Source organism: Xyrauchen texanus, chromosome 3 (genome assembly GCF_025860055.1).
Source record: "Xyrauchen texanus isolate HMW12.3.18 chromosome 3, RBS_HiC_50CHRs, whole genome shotgun sequence".
NCBI lineage: Eukaryota > Metazoa > Chordata > Actinopteri > Cypriniformes > Catostomidae > Xyrauchen > Xyrauchen texanus.
The window spans coordinates 52,899,497-52,927,026 of record NC_068278.1 but is presented as its reverse complement, the minus strand read 5'-3'; the positions used below and the strand labels follow the sequence as shown (position 1 = coordinate 52,927,026).

At 36.4% G+C, this 27,530-nt stretch overlaps 1 protein-coding gene across 2 annotated transcripts in view; it reads right to left on the bottom strand.

The window, feature by feature from the left end:
- Nucleotides 1-22,494, bottom strand: part of mapk1 (mitogen-activated protein kinase 1) — a 36,340-nt gene extending 13,846 nt beyond the window's left edge. For both annotated transcript variants that reach the window (XM_052103746.1, XM_052103738.1), the window contains exons 1-2: nucleotides 22,067-22,494; nucleotides 807-989 (exon numbers count right to left, since the gene is read on the bottom strand). In XM_052103746.1, the coding sequence (XP_051959706.1) occupies nucleotides 807-989; nucleotides 22,067-22,212 (329 nt within the window). In that variant the 5' untranslated portion in view covers nucleotides 22,213-22,494. The remainder of the gene's footprint in view (nucleotides 1-806; nucleotides 990-22,066) is intronic.
- Between the last annotated feature and the right edge of the window lie 5,036 nt (nucleotides 22,495-27,530).

Here is a 27,530-nt window from a genome sequence, read left to right as displayed (position 1 = left end):
ACTGGAAACACAGCGTTTAACTTAACCATGTGTTTAATTGGTTTTATCATTTTATGTCATGTATAGCTTACATTGTATACACATGTATTTTCATGATTAAGACAACATAAATCTAGGATTTACTACCAGGCACCGAATAGAATACACAAAACAACTTCTTTAAACCATTGAAATCAATTCATTGTCTTACGGGGAACAGGATTTCAGGGTCCACACCCACTTTTGTTTCAATCAGAAATACATAAAAAAATTAAAATTGTTTCATCAACCTGTTGTTTCCACACAAAATGCCTGCTTATATCATACAAAACTACTCTCACTATCCACCCGCCTACGGACTATTGATTCTGGTCCTAAAATTAACTCTTACTAGAGAATGTTTCATATTCTCAGCCTACACATTGGGAGAGGAGAGTGGTTTGTGCCAGAGGCTTTATTTTCAGTCTGTACATGAACATTTAGAAATTGAAAACTTTTTTTAAATGAACATAACCAAATCAGTAATCCATTTCCTACTGATTTCCGAAATAAATCATATTATGCCTGAAGGTCAACAGACATAGGACACCGATGACATTGCATCCTGCTAGAGATGCACCAGTGGTGTGTAAGCATTAGTCTATGTGTATGTGTGGGTCTGGACATATACAAAGTCTAAGACTACAAGTGAAAATGCTTCTATTTTGCATTCAGAATGTGCACCCTCAGAACATTAATGTTTTCAATATAGCAGAGCAACAATTCTTGAGATATCATGTGTGTTTGTGTCAATTCCTTGCTTATCCAGGCCGTAACTAAAAGGATACACGTCTTTCATCTGATCGATTGTGGGGGTGCGGTTGATGTCGTTGATGCTGATGATGTTCTCATGCTTGAAGCGAAGCAGGATTTTAATCTCTCGGAGTGTGCGCTGACAGTACGTCTGGTGCTCAAATGGACTGATCTTCTTTATCGCCACACGCACTTTCCTATCACGATCGTACGCTGAGCTAAAGAGAAGCAAAAGAGGAGAGAGGGGGAAAAAAACATGATCAGATCAAGAAACATTGTTTATCAAGTGACAGGAAAAAGGTCATGCATAGAGTACAAAATGCAATATACTGCATATTAAAAGGGGATAAAAACCGTTTAAAACTGGGTGTAAACAAGCTGCCTTCAGTTCACTATCAAATCAACACTAACCTTCAACTATGCTGTGGCTTGAAAAAGTTTCACACTCTTTGTCCCTGTAACTCTTCACACATGTTGGGGGTTTATAAATGTGAAAAAATTTAAATGCAATCAGAGATGTAATCTCTTCTTAACCGTAACTTGCATCAAGTGGAGGGACAACTCTTCATTCACTCTGCATTGTTAATGCTTAATCTGTGTCAGATGCACCAATAAATGCACCAACAACCCTTTTCTCTTACACAGCAGAAACATGCTCATCCAGCAACTTTTTTTATGGTTGTCATTATATTTATAGCAAAGATGCAGACCAGATTAACCCGCATCACCTGTTTGAGGACCTCGGTTCAACCACCAGGCCATGGCCTTGTCAACCTGTGTAAAGGGCCGTTCAGACCAAATGCATTCTTGCAAGAAAAAGAAAAGATGCATTGGAATAATGTTGAATATGACAGAACGCAGGTGTCTTCAGACATGGTATCTAAGAAAAACAGAGGCACGGCTGTGAAAGGTATAAAAGGAATAGCGAAAGGCTGTGCAGCTGTAAAAGACATCCATGCAGTGGTTCTCAACCCTGTTCCTGGACCCTGTTCCATTTTTTAATTGTCTGTGAGCTTGCTTGTGTGAATAATCCAAGGTTATATCTTTGATGCCCAGAACAAAATATGCATTCCAGCAGGAAAACCATGCTAAACACATTTTTGGAAATACGCTCACCGACCAGTGAGTGTTTATGTTATCGACTATTGATAAAATAGTATACATCATTGAAAATAGGAGGCTCCCAGTTTCTAATTAACACCTTGTTTGAGCTTCTAGTCCACTCAGAGGCTGAGATATTCAATGAAACAATGGGGGTGGTGCATGAACTGAAAATTAGGTTGAATGTCTATGGACGAGCACATCTGCGAGGGCTAAAATGTGTTAGAGCATTACCTACATTTCTTTTTTTATAGTGCTTGCTGCCATCTAGTAGAATAAAATAAGACTTTTTGCAGAGAGGTGGAATTAACAGAACCAGAATAACATGCTTACAACGTTTTTTAATAAAAAAAAATGTATTCTATTCATCAAAGGATTGTAAACATATACAATATTATTTATGTCTTTTATATTTTGTTTATGAGAAGCGCATTAGTCTTTAAAACACAGAAAAGTCTAAATGTTGTAATGTAAATGTTCAACTGCATAAAGTTTTTACAACATATAATCTTATACTTAGTGTAATGTGTTTTATAAGAGCTCAAGGTCAGTTTAAAAAAAAAAATTATATTATGTTGCTTAAGTATTTATAAGTTAAAGCATTTTTTATTTTATTTTACATGAATTGAATATTTGGTTAAACTAAAATGCTTTTTTCGTTGCCTATAATTACATGCCATTTTAGTTAGAATTAAATAGACTACAATCAATGGATGATGAAATATAAAAAATGTAACTACATCAAAATGTGACATTGTCAACAAAAAAAACACAACTGTCCATTGGAATTTGGTTACGGATTATAAAATTGTGCATTCTATTCTATCCATAGAGTTCACCACTGCAGCACTGCGTCTGTAAACATGTATGTGCTAAGTGGAAAGCTTAAAGATACAGCATCTGGTTGCACACACCACATGCCAAATTGTGTAGAATTTAGCAGAAATGAACTGAGACCATGACAGAGAGAGAATTGGAGTCGGAGGGATATATCAAAACATCACAGAAATGAAAAAAAAGAAAAAGGAAAAAGGCATGGTTTCCACAGAGATGGACAGGCGAGACTTTGCGGTTAGGAGTTATGAAACAGGACGTTGCCATGGTAATGTGAAGGAGGGAGGCGGAGATAGGCTGAACATGCATAGTAAATTTACACAACACTTTGATAATGCCAGATACCCTTGGTGCAACAGGGGAGGGGAAAAAAGACAAATGCTCCAATGGCGTACCATCATGCCACCAAATAATAAAGATGCATATAAATATGACGGATGTGCGTGCATCTTAGAACAGAAGAAATGGATGTTGTATGTGAACATCTTGAGATAAATGAAGACTAGAGATCAGCACATGGTTTCAATTCAGAACATGAAAGACATGGTACTGAAGAAAATGTTTCTTGGGCAAACAAGTGATGAAATGGACGAAACTGAATTGAAGTTCTACTGCAGAGTCAGAAATGAAAGGAGCACAAAATTCCCTTGTAATGAATTCTTTAACATCTGATATGTTCTATTGTTAATATTCTAATATAGTTATTTGAATTAGGGCAAAAATATGCATTGATGTTGATTTAAATCTTAGGGTAAGAGGTAATAAATCCTCAATCTTGAGAAACTGTATTAATGAATTGATTAAATTTACTAGAAAAAAAAAAAAAACGTATGGTACATATGACACCGAGGCCTCAAAAGCAACTATCGAGTATGCAGGCCAAACACTTGGCCCTCCTTTTTTTATCGAGTTATAAACCTTTATTATTGGGTATGCCACTGAAACAGGACATCTTTAAAAACACCCTAAGAGCTTAAAGGGCACTGACACTGTTCTTCTGCCAGTTTAACTTATGAACATTATATAATTTGGGTGAATCTTGCGAGTCCTAGTTCACTCCCGAATCAAAAGACAAAAATTATATTTTGCATAAAGAAAATTAAGCCCATTTTGAGTCTATTAAAGGGACAGTTTACCCAAAAATGTGAGTAAATTATGACATAATTTTTATTTATGGATGAACCATCCCTTTAAGATTTTTGACAAATTAAGTACACCCCCCTCCGCCCCAAATTTTCCTTACTGTAAAGCATCCAAACAAGGTTTTTTATAATGATCTTTCTCATTAGATTCTCATTACTGAAAAAGAGATTTTTTTCTTTCCTCTAATACAGTATAAATTACTACCATCATAAAGAGAGTAACAACCAATACTAGTATAATATATAAATACTTTTATGATTGAAAAATAATTTCACATTTTAGTAATTTATAGTAAAAAGAAAAGAAAAAAAAAACTAAAAACTGTCATGATAATAATGCCACAATGCCAAAGAAAATATGAATAATTGTACAAGAAATTTTCTTTAAAGCAAATGATCAATTATTGATTTAGTGGTGGAATTCGATATTTCATGAGATTCACTAGGGATGGGTATATCGAGTATTCTTACCCAGAAAAAAAAAAGTTATCGATTACTCGTAAAATAAAATGTCCGTTCAAAATATCAAGTATGACACATATGTAAAATGTATTTTGTTAACGTTACCAAGAACGGTTTAAAAAAAACAGTTTTTTTAAGATGCTTTTTGTTTAGGGTAAAAAAATGTATTGAATAATATGCATCAATAATAATAATAAAAAAAATACAAAAACACATTTGCACTCACCCAGAACTCACATAGAAAACAATATTGTCAGCATTAGGGTAAAGCACATACATAAACTCAGAGTCTACATAAAACGTCCATTTCAATTTGACCATTTCTCGTGTTATTGGTTAAAGTATAGCTTTAAATAAAAAATGATCTGCCGATGTTCAGGTAATTAACACACAAAACGGTCTGATAAGCTTTTAAGTTTCTTGTACTGCTTCGCATTTCCTTTCCACCATATAAACAGATCCATGTCCGTTGGTATGCATGACTTCAACAAGAACCGAATACCAAGAGTAGATTTCTTCCATACAAATCAAAATGTTACAAGTATTTCCATACACTGCTTGCTTGAAAGCACACAAAGACACCATCATGTCTCCTCTCATCCAACACCTTAATGAATAGCACCCCCAGTGGACTCGATTGAAACTGCAAGATTCGGTCCAGAGGGAAATGGCAGGATAATTCAGCATTGCCCACGGTAGGCCAATGCGTGAAAAGTAAACAAGTTTGCAATATTTCAGTAGTGTTTTTAAAAGTCGACTACCTGTTGCAGAATTCAAATAGTTGGTTATTCGTGCACATCCCTAGAGATTCACCCATTTAGATGCATTATATTGTTAGAAATTGGGTGTATGTGTGCATTTATAAAGATCCCCTTTTCACAGTTTCCTCCACTTGCTTTAAGGAAAATGACGTGTTTTCCTTTTAATGTACCTTTTTGTGGGTGGATCTTAGAACGGGGCTGTAACACCACAAGCGTGGGTAATCCTTTCCTTTCTGTTCCTAACCAAGAAAGCCTGCACATTTACTGCTGTGCAGTAAGAAGCTTTCACTTTCTATAAAACACAACATCTAAAAGAACATTTCTTGAATCCAGCCCCTGGTCCCTAAAATGGCTTTGGTCCCTCCTTAAATGCAAGTCAAAGATTGTTTCTCATTTTATTATCTGCCAGGTACAAATCAGAAGTCTGACTGCTTAATTAATAGCAAAGTAAAGTTTTAGTTTCTACAATAATAACAATTGTTAGCAAATTTATTCAACTCATCAATGGGCCAAAGAGGAAGGGATCATAAATCCACCCCTTCAACATATGATAAAACAAAGCCGAATTGTTGTAGAATGCAATACAAAAAAAGCCTATCAATTACAACATGAATTCTCTCAAATATCATAACTGAAGCAGCTATATTTCCATGCTCTTGAATCAAAGCTCTTTCATAACAAGCCTTGACAAAGTCTGCAAAAATTACCAACCATGCAAATAAAAATAATCAAGCACTCATTTTCCATTGCTTTTTTTTTTTTGCTCCGTCTGTTGCCTGCACATTCTGACACTCCTCCCAGTCAGGCTGGATCGCATGACGGCCGATTGACGTCCTTGACAGAAGAGTTACCATGGAGACTGGCACCGTGGTAGAGTTTAGCATGGAGGCACGGCCCAGGCAGTAGCCACACAGCCTGCTATCAAACAGTGTGTGTGTGTGTGTGTGTGTGTGTGTGTAAGTGCAGACAGGTGTGAGCATGTACATCTATTGACTGATATATCTGTATGTACATGCACAATGCTGTATAAGGGCTTTGTTCAAATTGCAGGAAAAATCTAAATTTTCTTCAAATCCAAAACGCTCAAGCGTTCTGTATTTGTGTGAGGTTACTGCACCTTAGCGTATCTCTTTTGCTAAGTTAAGCCAATGTCTGTATTATTATAACAGGTTTGCAGTGCTTTGCGTGCCCTGTAACATATAAATGACACAAGGGTATGTATAAATTTAGAAGTGATTATCTCTATGCCATGTTAACCTTCCACTGTGAGAGTTTGTATGGCTGAATGTATAATAAAACAGACTGAACTCACTTTTGAAGTCATTTTTATTGAAAATTCTGTTTGTAACAATCCTCCTTGAATTAAATTCAAAGTGCCCTGTGAAGGCATTAATTATGTTGTTCGGAGCTCACTAGGTTTTCTCGTGGGAAAACCTGACGCATAACAACCGTCGCGCACAGCAAATGAATTATTATTTTTTTTTCATGAAATTCCATCTGACCGTTCAGACTTTAAAATTGTTTAACGCACACCTAGCCATGGATTATCCCGCTTATACCATGGTCACTTGCCAGAATTGATAAGTTACAGCTGTAATACATTTCTTACAGCACAAATTTTGACTGGAAGCATAAAAAATTATGGTTACACTAACTTCTAGTGGCACTTCAGCACATAACATCCACAACTTTCATATCCATATGGAACCATATCACTTCGCCAAATTATTTCAGTTATTTCAAAGAGACCTACAGACTACCACAAGAAAATAATGAACTATAACAAAGACATTGGTTAAAGTAAATTGGTTAAGAATGTCTAAAATATACTACATTTATTTCAATTTTGGTTAAAAATAGGCCCCACGCTCCCTTGTCTTCCCCGCACTTAGGATGCACTGCTTTTCGGCATTAAAAAGGTAGTGTGTGTGTGTTTGAGAGGGAGCGAACGAGAGACAGCGAGTAACTGAGAGAGAGTTGAATTGCCTGTGTTTAAAGTAGCTCTCGTCAGGCCTAACATCTATTAAAATTGCCAAAGTGTAAGTTTAAATCTCAGCAGCAGCAGCAGTTAGTTTTGCCATTCTTGCATATAGCTTTTCTATTGCTCCTGCATGAGAAAATTCAAAATCATCAAGACAGTCTCGGGTACGGGACGTGTTTCATTTTAAGGCCCATGCGGACCTCTAGCGCTCCTGCACGAGACACTTCAAAATCATCAACACATGGCGCGACATCCATCTAGCGCAAGTTTAAATGGGTGAACATTTGAAAAAACAGCATGAAAAGACACAAAACTGAAAATTTCAAAAGGGCTTGATTTGACCCACAGGCCGCAAGTGTAATAATTAGGGCTGTCGATTTAACGCGTTAATTCAGTGCGATTAATTTGACAAAAAAATAACACGTAAAAAAATAAATTTACGCGATTAATCGCACCATAATAAGGAAGATTCCTGAGAAATGCAAGCTTGTAGTACCACCTGTTTACTCCAGAGGGCAGTAAGTGAAATTTCAGCTGTATGAGCAACGCACAGTTTATACAGTGAAGAAAACACTTCAGTAGGAAGAACAATGCGTTCAAAACACTTGAAGGAGCGCAAATGCGATCTAAGAGATCTCAAGATGTGTTTAAAGATTGAGTATTAAACTATATTTAACATGAAACAATTAACTAAAAATTATGTTAATGATGCAACGCACCAGAGACGCTACACAAGCATGTCTGAAGCAGGTGTAGATTGACGGGCTCTTAAACAATCCCTCATAATAAATCTCCAACTGACTGACAAATTCACTGGTGAAATGGATTGCTGTGAACTGTATGCAATGATTGACTTATGATCAATAATATGGTAGTAAACAATACATTGTTTTCTAAAGCTGCTTTTTGCATCGTCTTATCAATGATTAACTCTTCTGCCATGAGAATGTAATGCATTTTAATTATCTGAATATTTTTATATATAAATATACATATATAGTAATAAAACTATTAATAAAGTAATAAATTAATAAAACTATGACATTAGAAAACTGAAAAGGGAGTTCTCAAACAAAAATGGATTAGTGTGGATGTGGCTAAATCAGAAATGTTTGCGTCACTAGCTACATCAAACATACTTGCAAAGAAAAAATAATGATTTTGGATAACTGCCCATCGACCAACAGATGGCTTGCTTGTCCTTGACTCTGCATATTGAGGTAAGATAAGTATTACACACATCATCTTTAACTAACTGCAGTAAGTATTTCTTTAAATGTCTAGAAATCAGCTTTGGTCATGTCAAGATTTTATAGAAAATTCTCAGAGATCATGGGGCCCTACAAATTTCCAAATATTGGCTTGATCAAAACTCAACCTATACAACATGATGGGTTTGTTACAACTTAATAGATACCCCAGTTTACAGATGTCAAACAAACAAAGTTTTTACAGGCTGAACATATTTTTTTTAAATAAGGTTGAAGGTTTTCTATGGTACTTTTTCAAATGGACTGCTGCATCTCGAATTTCCATGTGAAAGCTCTGAACGTTCCAAGTTCCAGAAGCTTGATGGTGTAGTACAAACATTTATTTGTACAAGCAAGTCCCATCATTTGATTCAAGACTTCTACATTGTTAGGCAGTTTTTCATCTTGGATAATCAACATTGCAATCAAGAAAAATAGATTTTTACATTGGCAAACCATGAATCAAGCACTTCAGATCTATCTTTTTTTTTATTATTATTAATATTTAAATAGTTATACAAACGATTTTACAAATTTGCTCTGCTTTTGTTAAATGAATAAGTCCCAATATGCTTTCAGAATGCATAAAATGTTCAACCCCTACCTCTCCCAGAAATACGAATACCGGCAACGTAAATTCAACCTGCACCCACTCAAGTGGACAAACCATCATTATCATAATTATTCACAGATAATAAAGAGGTGCTATTTGAAATGAGGACACGAAAACCTCAATTTACTCAAGCTATAGATACATATCAGCCATAGAGTGATAAGCTTGAACTCAAAACCTGAATGACACATTTAATGGTCTAAGCTTCAGGAAACTCTCACCCTTCAACAATGAAGGAAAATTATTTTAATTACCTAATAAGCAGAAAAACTGCAGTTAGAGATGCATAATATTATTTGTACTAACAGTAACATTTTGAGACCTCTTAAAAGTTAAATTGCCCATGTAACACGTTTACATTTTTACACTTAAAGGGATAGTCAGAAATACAAATTCTGTCATCATTTACTCAAGACAAATGTTGTTCTAAATCGGTTTGACTAACTTCCGTGGAACACAAAAGGAGATGTTATGTAGTTTGGCTTCACTCGCCATTCACTTTCATTGCATCTTATTTACATTCAGTGAAAGTGAATGGTGACTGAGGCTCACATTCTGCTTAACATCTGCTTTTGTTTTCCACAGAAGAAAGGACGATAAATGGGTTTGGAATAACATGATGAAGGTGACAGAAATGCAAACTGACATTTCTAAACAGATGTTTACAAATCATTAATAAGATCCTATACGGCAAGGGTCAAACTGTCTGTGGAGCATGTGCTGCAGCAGTGCATTAGCGATTCGCTTTTTTCAACATCGCAAATGACACTAAATGTGCATAACAGACATGAGATACAGTGTGTAAGACAAGACGGTGGTATTTCAAACAGAGAATTCAGATGTTTTAAAGATAATGGTTTTAAATATCCATTACTTGCAAATGTATGGCCTAATCGCATGCTAAATCATTTTGATAATGCATCGAAATTGATTTAGGAATATCAGGCTACACTTTTCAAGGCTTCCATGGACATTGCAAGGGTAAAAAAAAAAAGAAAAAGAAAAAAAGGTAAAAACAAATTTGGAAAAGTGTAAAAACTGAATGAAAATTGTCATTTCCACAAGGAGAAATTTTGAAGAATGGAGCTGCTCTTTACCACACAATAAAAGTAAAGACTTTGTCAATCAATGACATTCTGCCTATTTCTCCTTTTACATTCCACAAAAGAAAGTCATACAAGTTTAGAACAACATAAAGATAATACTATGGCAAGGGTAATCACGTAATTTCACAATGGGTTCAATATAAGTTATGCTAATTTAACAGCATTTGTGGCATAATGCTGACTACCACAAACATTTTTATATTAATTATATTACAAGAATAATTATTCTCATCCTTTTCTTTAAAATAAATAAAACATCAAGGTTACAGTGAGGCACTTACAATGTTTTATAAAAGCACTTCTGTTAAAACTTGTGCTTTGAGCTTTAAAGTTGTTTAAAGTTTCGTTTTTACAGTCGTTTCAGGATTTACACTGTTACACATGTTAAAGCACCGAAGTTTAAAAATAGATATAACTTGACACAGATAAGGTTAGTAAGCATTTTAAGGCTAAAATCATGTTAACATCTTGTGGCTGCTTTTGACAGTTCATATTTTAACGTTTATGGATTGGCCCCATTTACTTTCATTGTAAGTGCCTCACTTGAACCCAAATTTATGCTTTTTCTTCTTCTCAAGAATAAGAGGGACAAGTTAAAATACATTTTTGTGGTAATAAGGGATGGGCATTTTGGTCATTTCGTGTACTAGAGTACTCAAAGTAATTACTCAAGTATTTGGGGTGAGGGCGCACAGACATACATATACAGTATAGTATGTACATATATCTCATACATCTCTGCTGCATTATGTGTCGTTGTTCTAGTGTTTATTCATTAATATAGGCTGTTATAATGTAGTCTGTTACAATAAGTACAAAAGAGGGCATAATCAAAATATAATGCATGAGATTTTGTCATTATGTGAAGACTCACTGGCCAATTAATTGAAACAATGTTCAGAAGCGTCTCTGTTCTTCCTTCAGATTACCTTAATAAGATTAGTAGGAGCGCACCTCTGTTTCTGAACCATGTATCTGCAAACCGCGGTTGGCGTGACTAGAGACGCCATGACCACTGAGTTTTTAAAATGCTGTGTCAAGTTGAAAATAGTTTTGAAGACCCTGAATTCCGTTACATTCAGCTGTGCTTCATCTAAATGTTTGAATGAAAGATTTGCCCTTGTTTGTGTGCACGCTTCTCTAGAGTTCAGAGTGCTATCTTTGCCCCTGACAGAAAGTCATGCTGCTCTCTGTTGAAATATGTTGATGATTCATTCTTCCTCCCATTTAACTCGGAATTTTAAACTTCATGCAATGGAACGCCACTTTATGTTGGACTTACAACTCGTGTGGAAAACTTCAGCTCTGAGTTTGAAGGTAGGCCTTAAAATACATCCACAAGTACACCTCCAGTTCAGTACATCTCCTATCAGAAGCTAATTGTCTAAAGGTTTGACATCATATTCTGGAACTTTCCAAGCTGCTTAAAGGCAGTTAACTTGGTGTATGTAAACTTCTGAGCCACTGGAATTGTGATATAGGCAACTAAAAGTCTATCTGTCTGTAAACAATTATTGGAAAAATCGGGTTGTATGCCTTCATATGCGGTTTCATCAGATACCATCTTGTGAGATATTGAATACATCTATAGAGCGTGCACCAGTGTCTCGTGCCACTTTTCACCCATTCTGTTTCTGACAAGCTCGCTGCACTGCATGCAACAACAAACCCAGCGCGAGAGAGTCATTATCAAATGATTCTTTTGAACCGGATCTTTTTCATGAATCACCCGAAAAGAACTGAGGGTTTGCAGTAAGCAAGGTTTGAATCAGATTCAATTTCTCAGAGAATCAGCTGTCAGGAAGCTCACAACTGGGAGTAGTTCAGACATTTCAAAATAAGAGTCCCATGTGTATTTCGGGCTACTTTATAATTAAAATTCCTGTATTGTGTACCACATTCTTTTTTCTCCTGGTAATTATTGATTGGGATAACACAATAAACTGCATCTGGGATTTCATTCAATTTGCACTCTTGTAGTCTGTATTAGTAAAAGACTAATACAATATTGTAAAAACTATAATATACTGATATATATATATATATATCTACTATATGCATACTATACTTTGTTATTCTCTGTAATGTACATTTTGAAGAGCAGTATTGAATAAAAAAAAAATTGTTTCTCTTATATTTGTATAAATTATGAAATGGGTGTGAAAATTTATGAGACAAAAGGGAATGCAAACTTATCTTCCCAACTATATACTGTATACTGTTTATTAAATTGAACCTCAAATTAATGGGTTATCAACTGTCTCCCTTTTCTTCTGCTTTCTATATTGTTTCTGAACAGCAACCTAAATTGAGCAATTCTGTGATCTGAAGACTAAAAACAGCCATTTGGCTCTTTAATGTTTCAGTTTAGCAGCCAATGGCTCCCGAGTCATGTTTTTAGTCTGGAGCTCTTATTACTGTATATGACAATAAAACTTATTTTGCAAACGTTTGCAGAGACAGATGTTTAAAACACAGTGGATTAAACCTTCTTTTGATTATCGTAAACCTGTAGAACAAACGCTAGCACTGCAGCATCGTTTATCATTTTGGTTCCTATGAGATGTCTCTGTTGTCAATCAAGGTACCGTTTAAAATCACACAATCTCAAAATTAAAAGGCCCATCTTTGACACGTTCTTGTACAGTTGTCAGAAAGTTGTCACTGAATTTCGAATTCATTGAAAAGTCAAGCCAAGCATTATCATTATCATAATACTCGAGTGAATTCAACTAGTATTGAACCCAGAATATTCCTTTAAAAAATACATCAGATTTTCTTAAGCATTGAAAACTTTCTGAAACACAGAGGCAGGGTCATGCCCCCAATGAGAACAATTAAAGGAACTGTAACTGGCAGTCAAACCCACAACAATCCTCCTCTTGGTCGAGAGGCGATGCCTACAGTGCCGCTTCTGCAATAGTATGACACCACACTAGTGTCGCAATACTGCTGAGAATTTAACCGGCAATTATTATCCATTGCATCCAAAGAATCCATTAACATACCAATCTTCAGATGTTGAAAGTTGTTTCTGAGAGTTCCAGTGCCCTAGGATAAGCCACATTATGCAGACTCACTGACAAGCACAACCTCCCATCAGACATTTTTGAATCAGCTCCAGCATGTTTACCATCCCTTATGGTGTGACCAGAAGATCCCCCGTTGAAACTAGGTAGTAATCGCGTTCACATAATAAATGATGAGTACTTGATTGTGGGGTTGCATTTTTCATAATTTATTCCACTGATGGTTAAGTTTAGGTTTGGGGGTACAATTCATAAAATACGTATTCCTTTTCACTGTATTACAGCCTGTACAAATGAAAACAACTTTTGGTGCCCGTCTGTGGACTTTTCACCCTACAAATGTAGCTTACATGTGCCAATACGCCCAAAAACACTTACCACATTGGCCACTGAGGGCAGTGTTTCGAATTCTGGTAAGCAAAGACAGATTTTAGCTAAAGAAATGTTAACCTACTCTTTCCTATTTCACCGAGATCAGTCTGACCAAATCATAGATACTAATGATTTCTCCATCAAGCAGTATTGGAGCTTGTAATAGATCATAAGCATCTCTTATTTTTAAAAGCATCACTGCAGTGTATGATGCACACTTTTCCCACAATTCTGATGGATTAACTGAATCTCCTGACCTGTATCGGCATGATTTTATGCAGTGCACTGCTGCCTCACGATTGGCTGATTAGATAATTGTCAGATGGGCTGGTTTGAGTATTTCTGTAACTGCTGATCTCCTGGGATTTTCACACACACTCACTCACACACACACACACACACACACACACACACACACACACACACACACACACACACACACACACACACACACACACACACACACACACACACACACACACACAGAGAATGGTGCCAAAAACAAAAAACATCCAGTGAGGGGCAGTTATGCAGATGGAAACACCTTGTTGATGAGAGAGGTCAACAGAGAATGGCCAGACTGGTTAGAACTGACAAAGTCTACAGTAACTCAGATAACCACTCTGTACAATTGTGGTGAGAAGAATGTTATTCTGAGATATGTGTTGGTGCTGTTTTGGCAGTACAAGGGGGGACCTACACAATATTAGACAGGTCATTTTAATGTTGTGGCTGATCGGTGTATACACCTAACCTGATGACGCATACTCAATTTTTAATAGTAAATGATAAGATGTATGTATTTATTACATTTCAAGAACACCTTTGTGTCAACCTAACATTGTTACAAACCTGTACGGAATGACAGAATTACAGCAACAGTAGCCATTGCCATTTACTGTATGGGAAAAAAATGCAATGAAAGTGAAAGGCGACTGAGGTAATTCTGCTTATCATCTCCTTTGTGTTCCACAGAAGAAAGTAACGGCATTTTTCCACTGCACGTTACGGTTCGACTTTGCTCACTTTACTTTTCTGAGCTTGCTTTTCCACTGAAGTTCAGTGCCGCCTCAACGTGGGTGGGATTATAGGCTGATAGTCATAGTTGCGCGGCCTCTACTGCATCTTAAAAGTCACAAACACACAACAAATGAGCAATGGAGGATATCGAAGGAATGGTGTTCTTGAGTCAAAGCAAGATAACAAACTTTGATTCAAAATAGGCTGACAGCAGCAAGACAAAATACAGCTAAAAAACAGGAGAGTTTAGGAAATCATACACTTAAGCGCAGACGAGGACCTCACTGTGTTAGCTCGACAACGCATGAGGGTAAGCTAACCTGCCATCTAGCTTATAGATTCTCTCTGACCAATCAGTGATCTGCAGGGTTTTGACGTCACATTTAGTATCGGCTCGGCTCGCTTGGAACCTCGACTGAGGTGGTACTAAAAATGTACTAGGTACCAGCTACTATCCACAGTGGAAAACCCCAAAAAAGTGAGCCGAGTCGAGCGGTACCGTGCAGTGGAAAAGCCCCATATGTTATGTGTTTGAAACAACACGAGTAAATTACAGAATTTTCATTTTAGGGTAAATATCCAAAAGTCTCATATTGGACATCTACATCTAGCAGTTTTTAAATGCAACATGTCCAGTGTGAACAGCACCTGAGAGCTGCCTAATTTACTGCACAGCTGGAGAAAGATGGAATGCATAAGCCATAACGATTAGTGAAAGACTGCAAAAGTCTGCAACACTTTAGAAGTTTAAAAAAAAATGTAAGTGGAAGAGACATCACCGTTCTGCCAGTTTGACAACATGTACTTACTGTCAAGAATACACGTACATTAACAATTTTTAAAACATAAAATGCTAAAAGTTGCATTTAGGTCTCCATAACACAGCTTAATTACACTTGCTGTCTGAATCTACAGAGGATGTCACCTCCAGTAATTAGACCCTGTTGTAGAATGGGCTCAAGCGCTTGTTGTACACACAGAGTTATGGGAACCACCGCTTCAGTGCAGCAGAACAAAAAAATGGACTGCAGCCTTAAGCCTCACTTTCTCCATTCCCAAATCCACTTACCCAGCCCTTTCCATTTCCACTCCCTCCCTTCATTCAATCTATCTCTGATTTAAAACTGAAACCCACAGTTAAACTCAACATTCTCCAGCCATGACATCACAGGTGGCCTCTCAGCACCAGGCCACTGGATGCAATTGAAGGAAGTTGACCCGCAGCTGCAGTCACTGGAACAGTTTTATGCTTAGAATAGCATGTGGTGTACAGAAAACAGACCCAAGATCAGTATTTTAGTGGTCTTTTACATCTGATGTATATAATTCCCTTTAAAGTCAACATGAAATTATAACTGATCTTAACTTCAAACACCCCATGAAACCATAAAGTCCACATGTTTTTGTTTTGAGGCTATGTGCTAGTGTATTCCTAAATGTTAACAAAGCTACTTTTTAGTTATGGATTACATGTACTCTAATGGGGCTTTTCCACTGCACGGTACAACTTGACTCAACTCTGCTCACTTTTTTGGGGGTTTTCCACTGTGGATAGTATCTGAAATACTTTTTTTAGTACCACCTCTGTCCAGGTTCCAAGCGAGCCGAGCCGATAATAAATGTGACATCAAAATCCTACCGATCACTGATTGGTCAGGAAGAATCGTCACTACCAGAGTCACTGGATTCAACCCGCTAGTTTTAAAGTTAGTAACAGCGATAACAGTATCATTTGTTCATGTGACTTTTGAATTGTGGAAAAAGAAATGGCTGTGCGCAAAACCCCGCCATGGTCAATAAATGAGGTGCAGACGGTCCACTCATTAGCGATGAGCGAAACAATAAAGTCTCTCAGGATGTGTATCAGCTGTTGGATGTACACGGCTACCACTGGACCTACCAACAGTGTAGGGAAAAGTAAAAAAAAAAAAAAACTTAAGTGACTACAGAACTATCAAGGAAAATTGGAAGTGGTTCTATGTAATTTTTTTTATGTTAACTCTATACTCTGCTTGAAAGCTTCACTTTATTTAGTTGACCAGCTACTGGAAGATTGCTTCTAAAACAAACAGGCCAATTTAACGGTTACACTTGTTTAAAATCAACATGCAACAACATTATGCAGCACAACAAGCTAGTAGCTAACAGCTAGTGGACATGTTATTGTTTTGGTCAATTTGTGTCGTGTTTTAGATGATGTCACGGCAGTAGAGACGGCGCAACTATGACGATCAGCCTATAATCCCACCCACGTTGAGGTGGCACTAAACTGCAATAGAAATGCAAGCTCAGAAAAGTAAAGCAAGTAGGGTTGAGGCGAGTCGAACCGTAACGTGCAGTTGAAAAGTGTCATAAATTACGTAATCAGATTCCAAAAATCTAGTACTTGTTAGAGATGGACCATTATATCGGTTTTACCGATTAATCTGTGCCGAGTTGCTTTTTGGAACTATCGGCAAAAATGAATGCAGATAGTTGACGATATTCTTTTTTATTCCACTGTAGCAAGCACTGAATGAGTCTACAGTTAGAGCAACTTCAATGCAAATGTGGTTATTTTGATTAGTTAATCAGTGTTCTAAATTAAAGCAAGGATATGAAAATAAATATTTGACTATTTGGAAACGTGCCACGTCAGCACATGCATTGTCTCAAACTTCAAAACTTATGACTAATAATAAAAAAAATATCTGGTGAAATTTGTATATATATATATATATATATATATATATATATATATATATATATATATATATATATATATATATATTAACAAAGTCCTTAATCTAATGAATACATAAGTTAAATGTAGATTATTGCAACCGAGCCAAATCTGTCATTTCAAAATAAGAGTCCTGAAATAAGTGTATTTCGGGCTTGTTCATAGTCCTGCGCCAAACCTTAATTTTTTTTTTGTTTTTTATTGGGGTTTTGGTTGCACAATACAGTGCATCTAGGATTTTATTCATTTTGGAATCTTGGTCATAGTATGGAACGGTTAAGAAAGTTATTTTTTAAACATTCTATAAATCAATTTTAAAAACTATCAGCCGATTAATCGTTATCTGCCTTTTTCACCACTTTAGTTATCAGTATCAGCAAAATCCACCATAGGTCGACCTCAACTTGTAATTAGGTTAAATTACATTTTAATCAGATTAAAGGTAGTGCGGTAGTACATGTTAATAAGCTACATTTTATTTCCTGCATTTTATTCAAATGTATTTATTAAAAAACCAAACGATTAAGGGCATAACAAATTAATCTCGATTCACGATTTGATACTCTAACGATAATTTAAACAAAGCCTGAATCAAAAAAGGTTTATGTCTGAATGTTTATTTTAATGACTTTTAATACATATGTAAAACCGTTCTTTTCCTGTACTGGTGTAGTGGGACTAAAATCAACACAGCACAGGGCAATGCTGATGCCAAAATAGAAATATTAATGATCCTTCTCAGTTTAAAATACAGAATTATGTTAATATCCGTATGCTTGCACACTGTCATTGATTACATATATTTGAAATATTCACACATACATACATAATTGTTTTAAATGGCAGTGTACCATTAATTCTACATTACAGTGCATTCAGCATAGTAGTTTAATATGGTTAAATCATATGTAAATAAAAATTCTCACGGAGTCCAGATTCACTCTGGCACTTTCAAAGTGAGCTTTGATTCTTTCGCGCACTCACATCGGCTTACATGATTAGGGGAAACCATCTATAGCACTTTACACAGCTGCACAGCTTATTACATTGTACATTAAATTGTGGAATTTGCACGATTACTAATCCGCAAGGCACAATTTAACCAAGATGATGGTGCTCCCTTTCTCTGTTGAGATCGGTCTAATTTTCGTGGTTTAATGGAGACTCACCTGTGGTAAAGACAAACTGTTTTGCGAAATGGAAATGCGCACCTTGAATTCATACTGTGGCAGGGTGGAGGGTCGGGGGATCATACACACTCGGTCCCTTATCAGGCTAATCAAGCCTCCGAGAGGGATAAAGGCCGACTGCTGAGGATTGTGCAGGAGAGAGAGATATTTTACGGACATGTCCGTCATGTGTGTGTTTGTCTTTTGTTTGAGTTTGAAATTAAACTATTATTTATATCGTCAAGCCGGTTCTCGCCTCCTCCTTTCCATTGACTGCTTTACACATACACTTATACATTAAAAATCCACATTAAACTTATAATGTACAACGTGGGTTGTGTTTTTTCCGCTTCAAATAGTCTCTAATACAAAGTTATCCAAAGCTCCAAACAGTACTAAAATAAAATGTGTTGCGAATGCCTTTTTATGTTAACTTTAAGAATATTTGGAGTGGCTTTCACACAAGCTTTTTGGCCAGTAGTTTTGTGCTTGCACTATGAACGGTAAAAATACAGACAAGAATATAGGAAAACTAGCAATACATTTGCCCTGGTATTCTTGGATTCAAGGAAATCTGATGACTATCAAAATACCACAATTACAACAGTACATGACATGCATTACTGGTTTTCAAAAACCCATGCCAACGGTTGCAGCAGGTCTTGTTTTGTATATTACGAGTCAGGAAGGCTGTGACCCAAAATGCATTTCCTCATGGAGACAGGGGTAATGCAGGATGCAAAATCCATTAACAAGTCCAGAACTAACAACCGGCAGTAGAGCTGTCAACAGGACACTTGAGATGCTTTAAATTGTTACTGAAATTTGATCAAAATTCTATTTATATTAAAATTTTAAATTTGAACTATATTTTAATTATAAAGACATTATTACAGGTAGGAGGAAACATCTATAACACATCCGATTTGTAAAGCGACATTGTCTCCTACATCCACAAGAAGGCACAACCTTTTTTATTAACTTTTGCAGAGAACATATCCGGCTGTTTACGAAGTCAAAAGATTTCGTTTGAAGTCTCAGATCTTGAGTCAAAAGTAAATGAGAAAAGAACGCTTCATAAGACGGTTCTATGTAAACTTGGTTTTGCACAGTAGCCTATACCGGTGCCATAGCCACGGACTCAAGCTTCTTAATACCGGTGGTACAACAGTATTTTTCATTTAAAAACAGTTGCATGTACACACCAAATGCTTATGCAGCGAGACATTCATAAGAGCGAGCCAAAGACCTTCACCTAAGGTCTATGTATGCATTTGTTAGACGGACGGTTTTTTACTGTTGTGCCTCATCTCACTGTTTTTTCACCATCTTGTGCAGGAGCTCTGTGTTTGATTAGGAGTTGTGTTCATTTAAAAGGAAATTCAGCCTTTAAACGCATAGAGACACCCACGTTCTATTTTACATTTGCATTTATGTATTTGGCAGATGCTTTCATCCAAAGCGAATTCCAGTGCATTTACATTTTTTTCATTTAGGCTGTTCAATGGGAATCAAACCCATGATGTTGCCATTGCTAGCTCCATGCTCTAACAGTTGGGCAACAGGAATGCCATATTATTTTAATCCTTGCACAGTCTCTGATTAAGCCTAAGAATGCGAACAGTCTGAATGGCCCTGCAATTCATCATATATTCTTCACAGATCCAACATTTGAATGCTCATTTTAGCATTCAAATGTGCATTTTATTTTAATTCTATGAATATTTTATTTTTTTAATTTAATTTTACAGACTTCATCAGCAGTGCAATAAAGGAGCAGGGAAGTAGAACAGACCACATATTATAACATACCACTATTAGAATTACTTGCACTTGGCAAAAATAAATTAGAGGAACCATTAGGTGCAATTCACTTCAAGTGTGACACAAACAATATTATGACTACTTGAGGAGTTGGATGAAATCATCAGCCATTCATAGTGCTACTGCAAACCGATTTCAGCATCATCATGGGTCAGAAATTATAAGCAATTTCATAAAAATGTATCCTCCCCGTTTCATGCTTTTCAATGATCCAAAAGTCATTACATTCTCAAATAAATAGTGAGTTTTAGCCATATTTTATATTCACCAAAGTAGTACCAACAGTATGAATTTGCATGCATGTCAAAGATTAAATAAAACAAGAATGTTGAGACAGATATCCTGTACATGTGCCATAAAAAAGGTTTAGAACTTGGCTAAAAAATTATTACATTTTAATAACTTCACATCGAAAGACACATTTTTAATTTTGAACTAGACAAGCTCGAAAATGTATACACATTTCTGAAACACTAACAGAAAATAGTACCAAAAAGTACCATGGTAATATCCTGTTTTTCTTTTTTTTTTTAATTAACAAGTATGATTGTTCTGAAGTTTTTTTTCTCTTCCAATATGTTAAAGTATTGGTATTGTACATGCTTAATTATTAAAGTATTAAGTCACGTCCTTCTTCGTGCCCAAATTCCTTTCACTTATAGCAAAATGCAATGAAAAGGCTGTTGTCAGTCAAAAGTGCGGAACCATAAAGACTCCAGTACTGTTACAGCATGTTCTGCACAACATGTTACAGGCCTTATGACAGTCAACCCAGGGTGGCTTGTTCTACTCTGTAGCTATTGGAGTGGGTGTGAACCATTCATTCATCTGTGTGAGAAGAGCAAAACTAGGCCTGCCAACGATGAGCTCATTCGTTTAGCCAACGGACTCCAATCATCAGAACAGATGGGCGATCAGACAACAAAATCAAGCCAGTTGGTCTCTCAACTAGAACACTGAGCTAGCTTGGAACATACCCACAACAATCGCCTGGGCTTGATGTCCAATATAAAATCTGTTTTTGTTTGTAACCCTGTACATTTATATTTGTAAAATCATGCATGTCCACTTTGGTGTGTCTGGGCTATTTGTAAGATGTTGGACCAACTCAAGGACTATCCATTTCTATTTCAGTGTCTTTTGAGGGCAGAACCACTCAGTGCACAGTTGTGCTCAACCTTGGGAAGGCTGCCTACGCAGCCTTGGGAAGGCTGCCTACGCATGGCTCTCCAAGGCTGCCTACGCAGCCTTGGAGAGCCATGCCACCTTGACATTCCTGGAAAAGCACTGCACAAATTACACAAACTACAACAGCCTTATATCTTGGTATTTTCAGACTGGAACTGGCCATAGATCATGCACAGAGTGCATAAAACAAAATAGGCAACTTTTGCACAGCTTGCAAATCTGAGCACTGTAGTGATGGCATTGTAATCTAAGGCTGAATTTAATTAAAATGCCATCAAATCTAAATCATACAAGACTGACACTTCGGTAAACGCAACATAATGCAACAAAATATGTTTGAAAGAAACAGCACATAGCCTAAACAAAATCTGCAATGCAAATTAATCAAATAAAGCATCTCCAATGGCCTCTCAATAGCAACCTTGAGTTAATTATGATCAAAAAGTACTTTGAAAAATGTTAGACCCTGAACCAACTTGTCTATTATTGCCAATACACATTTAAAACCATTAGGGAAATACTCCAAAGTCCACAGTACGCATTACAAGGAAAAGTGCATGCAACTGGTTTCAAGACAAGCAATAGTAGGCAAGACTAGGGCTGGTGCACAGCGCTGTGATTGAATGAACAAACCCGTAAGAGAAAAGAAAACATTTTTACAATTCTAGGAAATACAACGGTAACAATGCGGAAGCTGGTGGTAAGTATAACAGCATCTTACCAAACCATGCCGTATGCACCCTCTCCGATGTACGACAGGTTACTGTAGCGCGGCCCGACATCGAAAGCTTGACCACGGACCATCTCGGCACCGGATCCGGGATTTGGGCCGCCGCCGGCAGGGGCAGAAACCGCAGCTGTCGCCATTGCTGTAAAACCGAGCTGCTTTTCCACGCACAACAAACGTGTGTTTCTTTCCAACGCCGCTTCTAACGACAAGACAAATACCTTATGTTGAATAAAACACCCACAGAAATATTTATATGCGACTTGTTTAAACTAAACGGAGGAGTGAAAGGAAAGGAGCGGCTTCGCTGTTGTTGACAGGCATTCATATATTAGTAAATGTGTATATACAGTAATAGTAATCAGCGCGTGAGACTGAAGGCAGCAACGAGCGCGAGCGAGCAAGAGAGTGTTGCCGCAGGAAATAACGGAGGTCACGTGTGCAGGGAGCGGAGAGTGGTTACCATAGAGATGGAAGTTACACTTCACTTCTCGAGAGGTTTAACGATGTTTACTGGAAAAGTCATGGGAGGATAACCTGTCGATAAAACGAGATTTAAGATGAAATTATGGTATCTTTTAAACGTATAGAGTGCATATAACTTAAAGGGATAGTTCACCCAAAAATCACCCTCACGCCATCTCAGATGTGTATGACTTTCTTTCTTCTGCTGAACACAAACGAAAATTTTTAGAAGAATATCTCCTCTCTGTAGGTCCTTTCAATGCAAGTGAATGGTGGACAGAACTTTGAAGCTCCAAAAAGCATATAAAGGCAGCATGAAATTAATTAATATGACTCTAGTGGTTTAATACATATCGTGTGGGTGAGATCAATATTTAAGTCTTTTTTTTATTATTATAAATTGCACAAAGAATGCAAGTCATCAAAAATGACTATATACCTATCTTATCACTTCTTGTGGAGTGGTGGTGGCGTAGTGGTCTAACGCACATAACTGGTAATCGGAAGGTCACTGGTTTGATCCCCACAGCCACCATCATTGTGTCCTTGAGCAAGGCACTTAACTCCAGGTTGCTCTGGGGGGATTGTCCCTATAACAAGTGCACTGTAAGTCGCTTTGGTTAAAGCGTCTGGTAAATGTAACTCCAGTGGTTATACCCATGTCTTCAGAAACTATATAATAGGTGTGGGTGAGAAACAGATGTATGCCCTTCATGCATATCACCACCTACTGGGCAGAAGGATAATCTATAGTAAAAAAGGGACTTAAATAGTGATTGTTTCTCATCCATACCAATCATATTGCTTCTGAAGACTGATAGATTTAACAACTTGAGACAAGGTTACTTTTATGCTGCCTTTAGATACTTTTTGGAGCTTCAAAGTTCTGGTAACCATTCACTAGCATTTTATGGAGATAATCTTCAAAAACATCTTTGTGTTCAGCTGAAGAAAGTCATACACATCTGGGATGGCATGAGGGTGAGTAAATAATGAGAATATTTTTGGGTGAACTATTCCTTTAAATAAGATCCCTCAGATGATTGAAAGGTAACCTTAGTAAACAAAAGAGCATAACTGTGCCAACCACACTAGAGACAGCTACACAAAACTAACAAGTGTGCCTGTAGTGCAGTTGCAGAAGCAATTGTTGAAAAATAGAGAGGAAAATATTGTCCACTAAACAGAAGTGAAAGGTTTTTATTCACATTATGTCTGAATAAATTGCAATATTTTTATCACTGGTTCCAAATCCACAAAGAGGCATGTTAAATGCTTAATAGAATTGCAGAAAAATGTCACATTTGCTGCTTTTATGTTTTAAGTCATAAAAAAGTCACAGACAGTAGCATTACAATATGCAAGAACACTAGTCAAGATACAGTTCCACTCAGTGTAGAAGTGGTATTATGTTATCCAGTATAAAACTTAACAAAACATTACTGGTACACAACATCAGTAGTAGAGGTAAATGATATGCAGCATTAGGTAACTAATAGGTCCAAATGGGTCAGCTCCCTTGCATCAGTTAAGTTGCCTTTGCAAAAATGATTTAAAGCAGATATTATGAAAGCACAAAAAGATAAGGCACTTTATCATGTACTGTGAGAGCTGTAACACATCCACAATGTGTTCCCATTATATTTATGTTCACTCTTTAGTAATACAAACAGCAACAATTACAAAATGTCCAGGCCAAAGTTCCTGATAAAAACACAAACACAACCTACTAAAGCATTCATTCAAGATTTCGGTATCTATTCTTTGATCTGGAAAAGCACTTGTAGTTCAGTGCTTAAACTCTTTTAAATCCAATACTGTAGTATTATTAAATACAAAACACGTAGAAGATGCAGTCAACAGCAAAACATACATTTTGAGTAGATGAAATACACAGATGGACAATTTCATTTGGCACTACATACAATAAGTTAAAATAAGGCATTATGCATTTACAAGGGGTTCATTTGCTGTTGAGGAAAACCATTATTAAAACGTATCAAACCATTGTGAGCTCACAATAACCATCATTGGTACGTCTCACTTTCTAATAAACAATCGGCACAGATGTTGTGCATAGATATACAGGCAGGAACATGACGAAACAATTTATAAATGTAGATCATTTGCATTGCCGACCCATACCGAAAAGAAATGCTTTGATGTAAAATAAATTAGAAATATTTAAGATTCTCCACTATTTCTAAGTCACTGATCGAATAATAATTTCTGATTTTAACCATGTTTACTCCTTTAAATAAGGTTCCTTTCATTAACATTAGTTAATGCAATATATATCATGAATTAACAATGAACAACATATATATTTCTTTTTACAGCATTTATTAATCTTTGTTAATATTAGTAAATAATAAAAATTGTTCATTGTAAGTTCATGTTACTTCACAGTGCATTAACTAATGTTTACAAATTCAACTTTTGATTTTAAAAATGTATTACTATGTTGAAATTAACATTAACCAAGATTAATAAATGCTGTATAAGTTTTAACAAATGTTATTAACTAATGTTAACAAATGGAACCTTATTGTAAAGTGTCACTAAAAACATTAAAAACATAAACTAAAAAAGGGACAAACTAATTTTTCCATATAATCAGCAAATCAACATATCATCGCTCTGTCGTCACCATTTTCATTAGGTATCCATTAGGTTAGCTCTATTCTTGGCCTTATCACATTATCGTGACTGTGCTACTATATCAGCTACTCGTCACAAGGCTTTCATAATATTGAGCAGCTGTAACATGAGAACACTTGCAGTATGCAGGAGTGGTTTGCTAGGCAGCGAGTCAGGCATTGATAATATAATACACGTACAAGCCAGTATTAACACTGATATTTAAAAAAGGCACTGTAACAAAAATGAATAAGGAAATAATATGCACAAATATAGGGTTACTGTACACTAAAAACTAAACAGCTTGTTGAAAATTTCAGTAGCACTCCGCAACGGAGAGCAGATCTTGGCAAAGTTAAGACTCCTACATACACGTTTGGCACATTAAAGAGCATGTTTACACAGTTCAGTTCAGCCATAAATACTTTTTTAAAATAAATAACAGTCTTTAAAATCCTAATCACCTACAACACTGGATTAGTACAACTACTGACAGAGCTAAAGGCTTGAGCAAACAGGTATTTCAATAAAAAAGACATTTCATTGTGAAGCCAGTGTGGTTCAAAATACAATGCAATGCTATGTCTGTTCAGATTACTAACACCTGTTTTAACTCCTGTGTAACAGTCATATCAATAAGGGAAGCACAATCACTAAAATGACTCTTGGAATAATGATCGCTTTAGGTTTTACATTCTTCATGACATATTAAAGCTATGTTCCAGGTTCAATACAAGCTAACCTCAATCAACAGAATAATGTTTATTATCACAAAAAAAAAAAAAAAAGTGTTTGAATCATCCAGGCACGGCTTATCTATATGGGCATGTAGGGCAGAACCCCGCCTAAATATTCATCCACTTGAAAACATAGATCCATACTATAAACAGTCAATAATGTAATTTTTTTTTGCCCGTAAAGGTGTTGTCACATATGTATTTAAAAGCAGGCCTAGTAGAAGTTATTTTTAAGTCATAAAATAGCTGAAAGCTCCATTACACAGTGTTTGATATAGATATTGAAGCATGTGGGGCAGAAAGTCTGTTGCCCTCCCGAACTCCACAGTGCCCCTCAGTTTTCCCTAATGGAAATCTGTGGTCAAATATGGTACTGCAATAAATCTGCCCATAAACATAGTGCCAAAACAAAGGCAATTTTAGTATGTGCACGCCAGCAGTGTGACAGATCGCAAACATGGCGAGCACTAACGATTGACGTGTGTGTAGCAGCATGTCATTTATATTGTAAAGCCCTGCCAACTATATCTGTGGTCACGAGCCACTACTATTACTAGTCCTGGACTAGCAAAAATTATGGTTCCAGTGACGCACTTATAATGGCAGTAGTGAATGGGTCCATAAACTTAAAAGTACACTGTTTTAAAAGTATAGCCACAAGATGCAAATATGGTACGTGTCGATATAATTGCTTAACAACATTATCTGTGTAAAGTAACATTCAATATTACAACTGCATTGTCATGGCAACGTAACACCAGTAAAACCTGTAATCTGTAAACGCCCAAACGCAAGTCAATCCCTGGTTTTATGACACAAAAATCATGTTAACACTTATAATGTTTACGTCTTGTGGCTATACATTATTATTTTTTATTTTTTTTAAAGAGGTCATAAAATGGAGAATCAAATATTCCTCGATATTTAGATATATAAGAAGTAACTGTACTATAAAAATATACTGTAAGTTTCAGAACTTAAATCGTCCTCCCCAGTCTAAAGAGAGCATTTATAGTTACCATCCTGCTGAAATGTCTCGTTTTGAAATCTGTGTTCGTGTACGTCACGAGACATTGCTCATTTACATGCGTCATTGTTGTGTGTTTACTGTTAAGGAGAATGGCTCAAGTTACTGCTGCCAGGTGAGGATGTCGAGTATCAGATTTTGTTGGGTGTCTGGATGTGGACAAACTGCACCGATGGATCACAGCATTAGTAATAAATGGTTTTGAAAGTTGCGCAATTACTTGTTTGTTCAACACATTTTACAGCGGACTCTTTTGTGAATCACTCACAATATGCTGCAGGCTTTTCAACGTTTCTTTTTTTGAAAGATGCGGCAGTGCCAACCTGCAATTCTCAATACATAAACGGATAAAGATTATTTGTTTGAATAACTGTATTATGCATGAAGCAGAGTGAAATTAAATATATTACGGTGTAGTCATATACACGGAGGGGCGTGGATGAAATTTTTCCGATGCAATAACGTTAGCTAATCAGAACAGTGGGTGTTTAATTATACGTTTTAAAGGACAAGCAGCCTAAAACAGAGCGTTTCTGACAGAGGGTTAGAATTAGGATGGAAAATTATCATGTTTTACAAATATTTTACT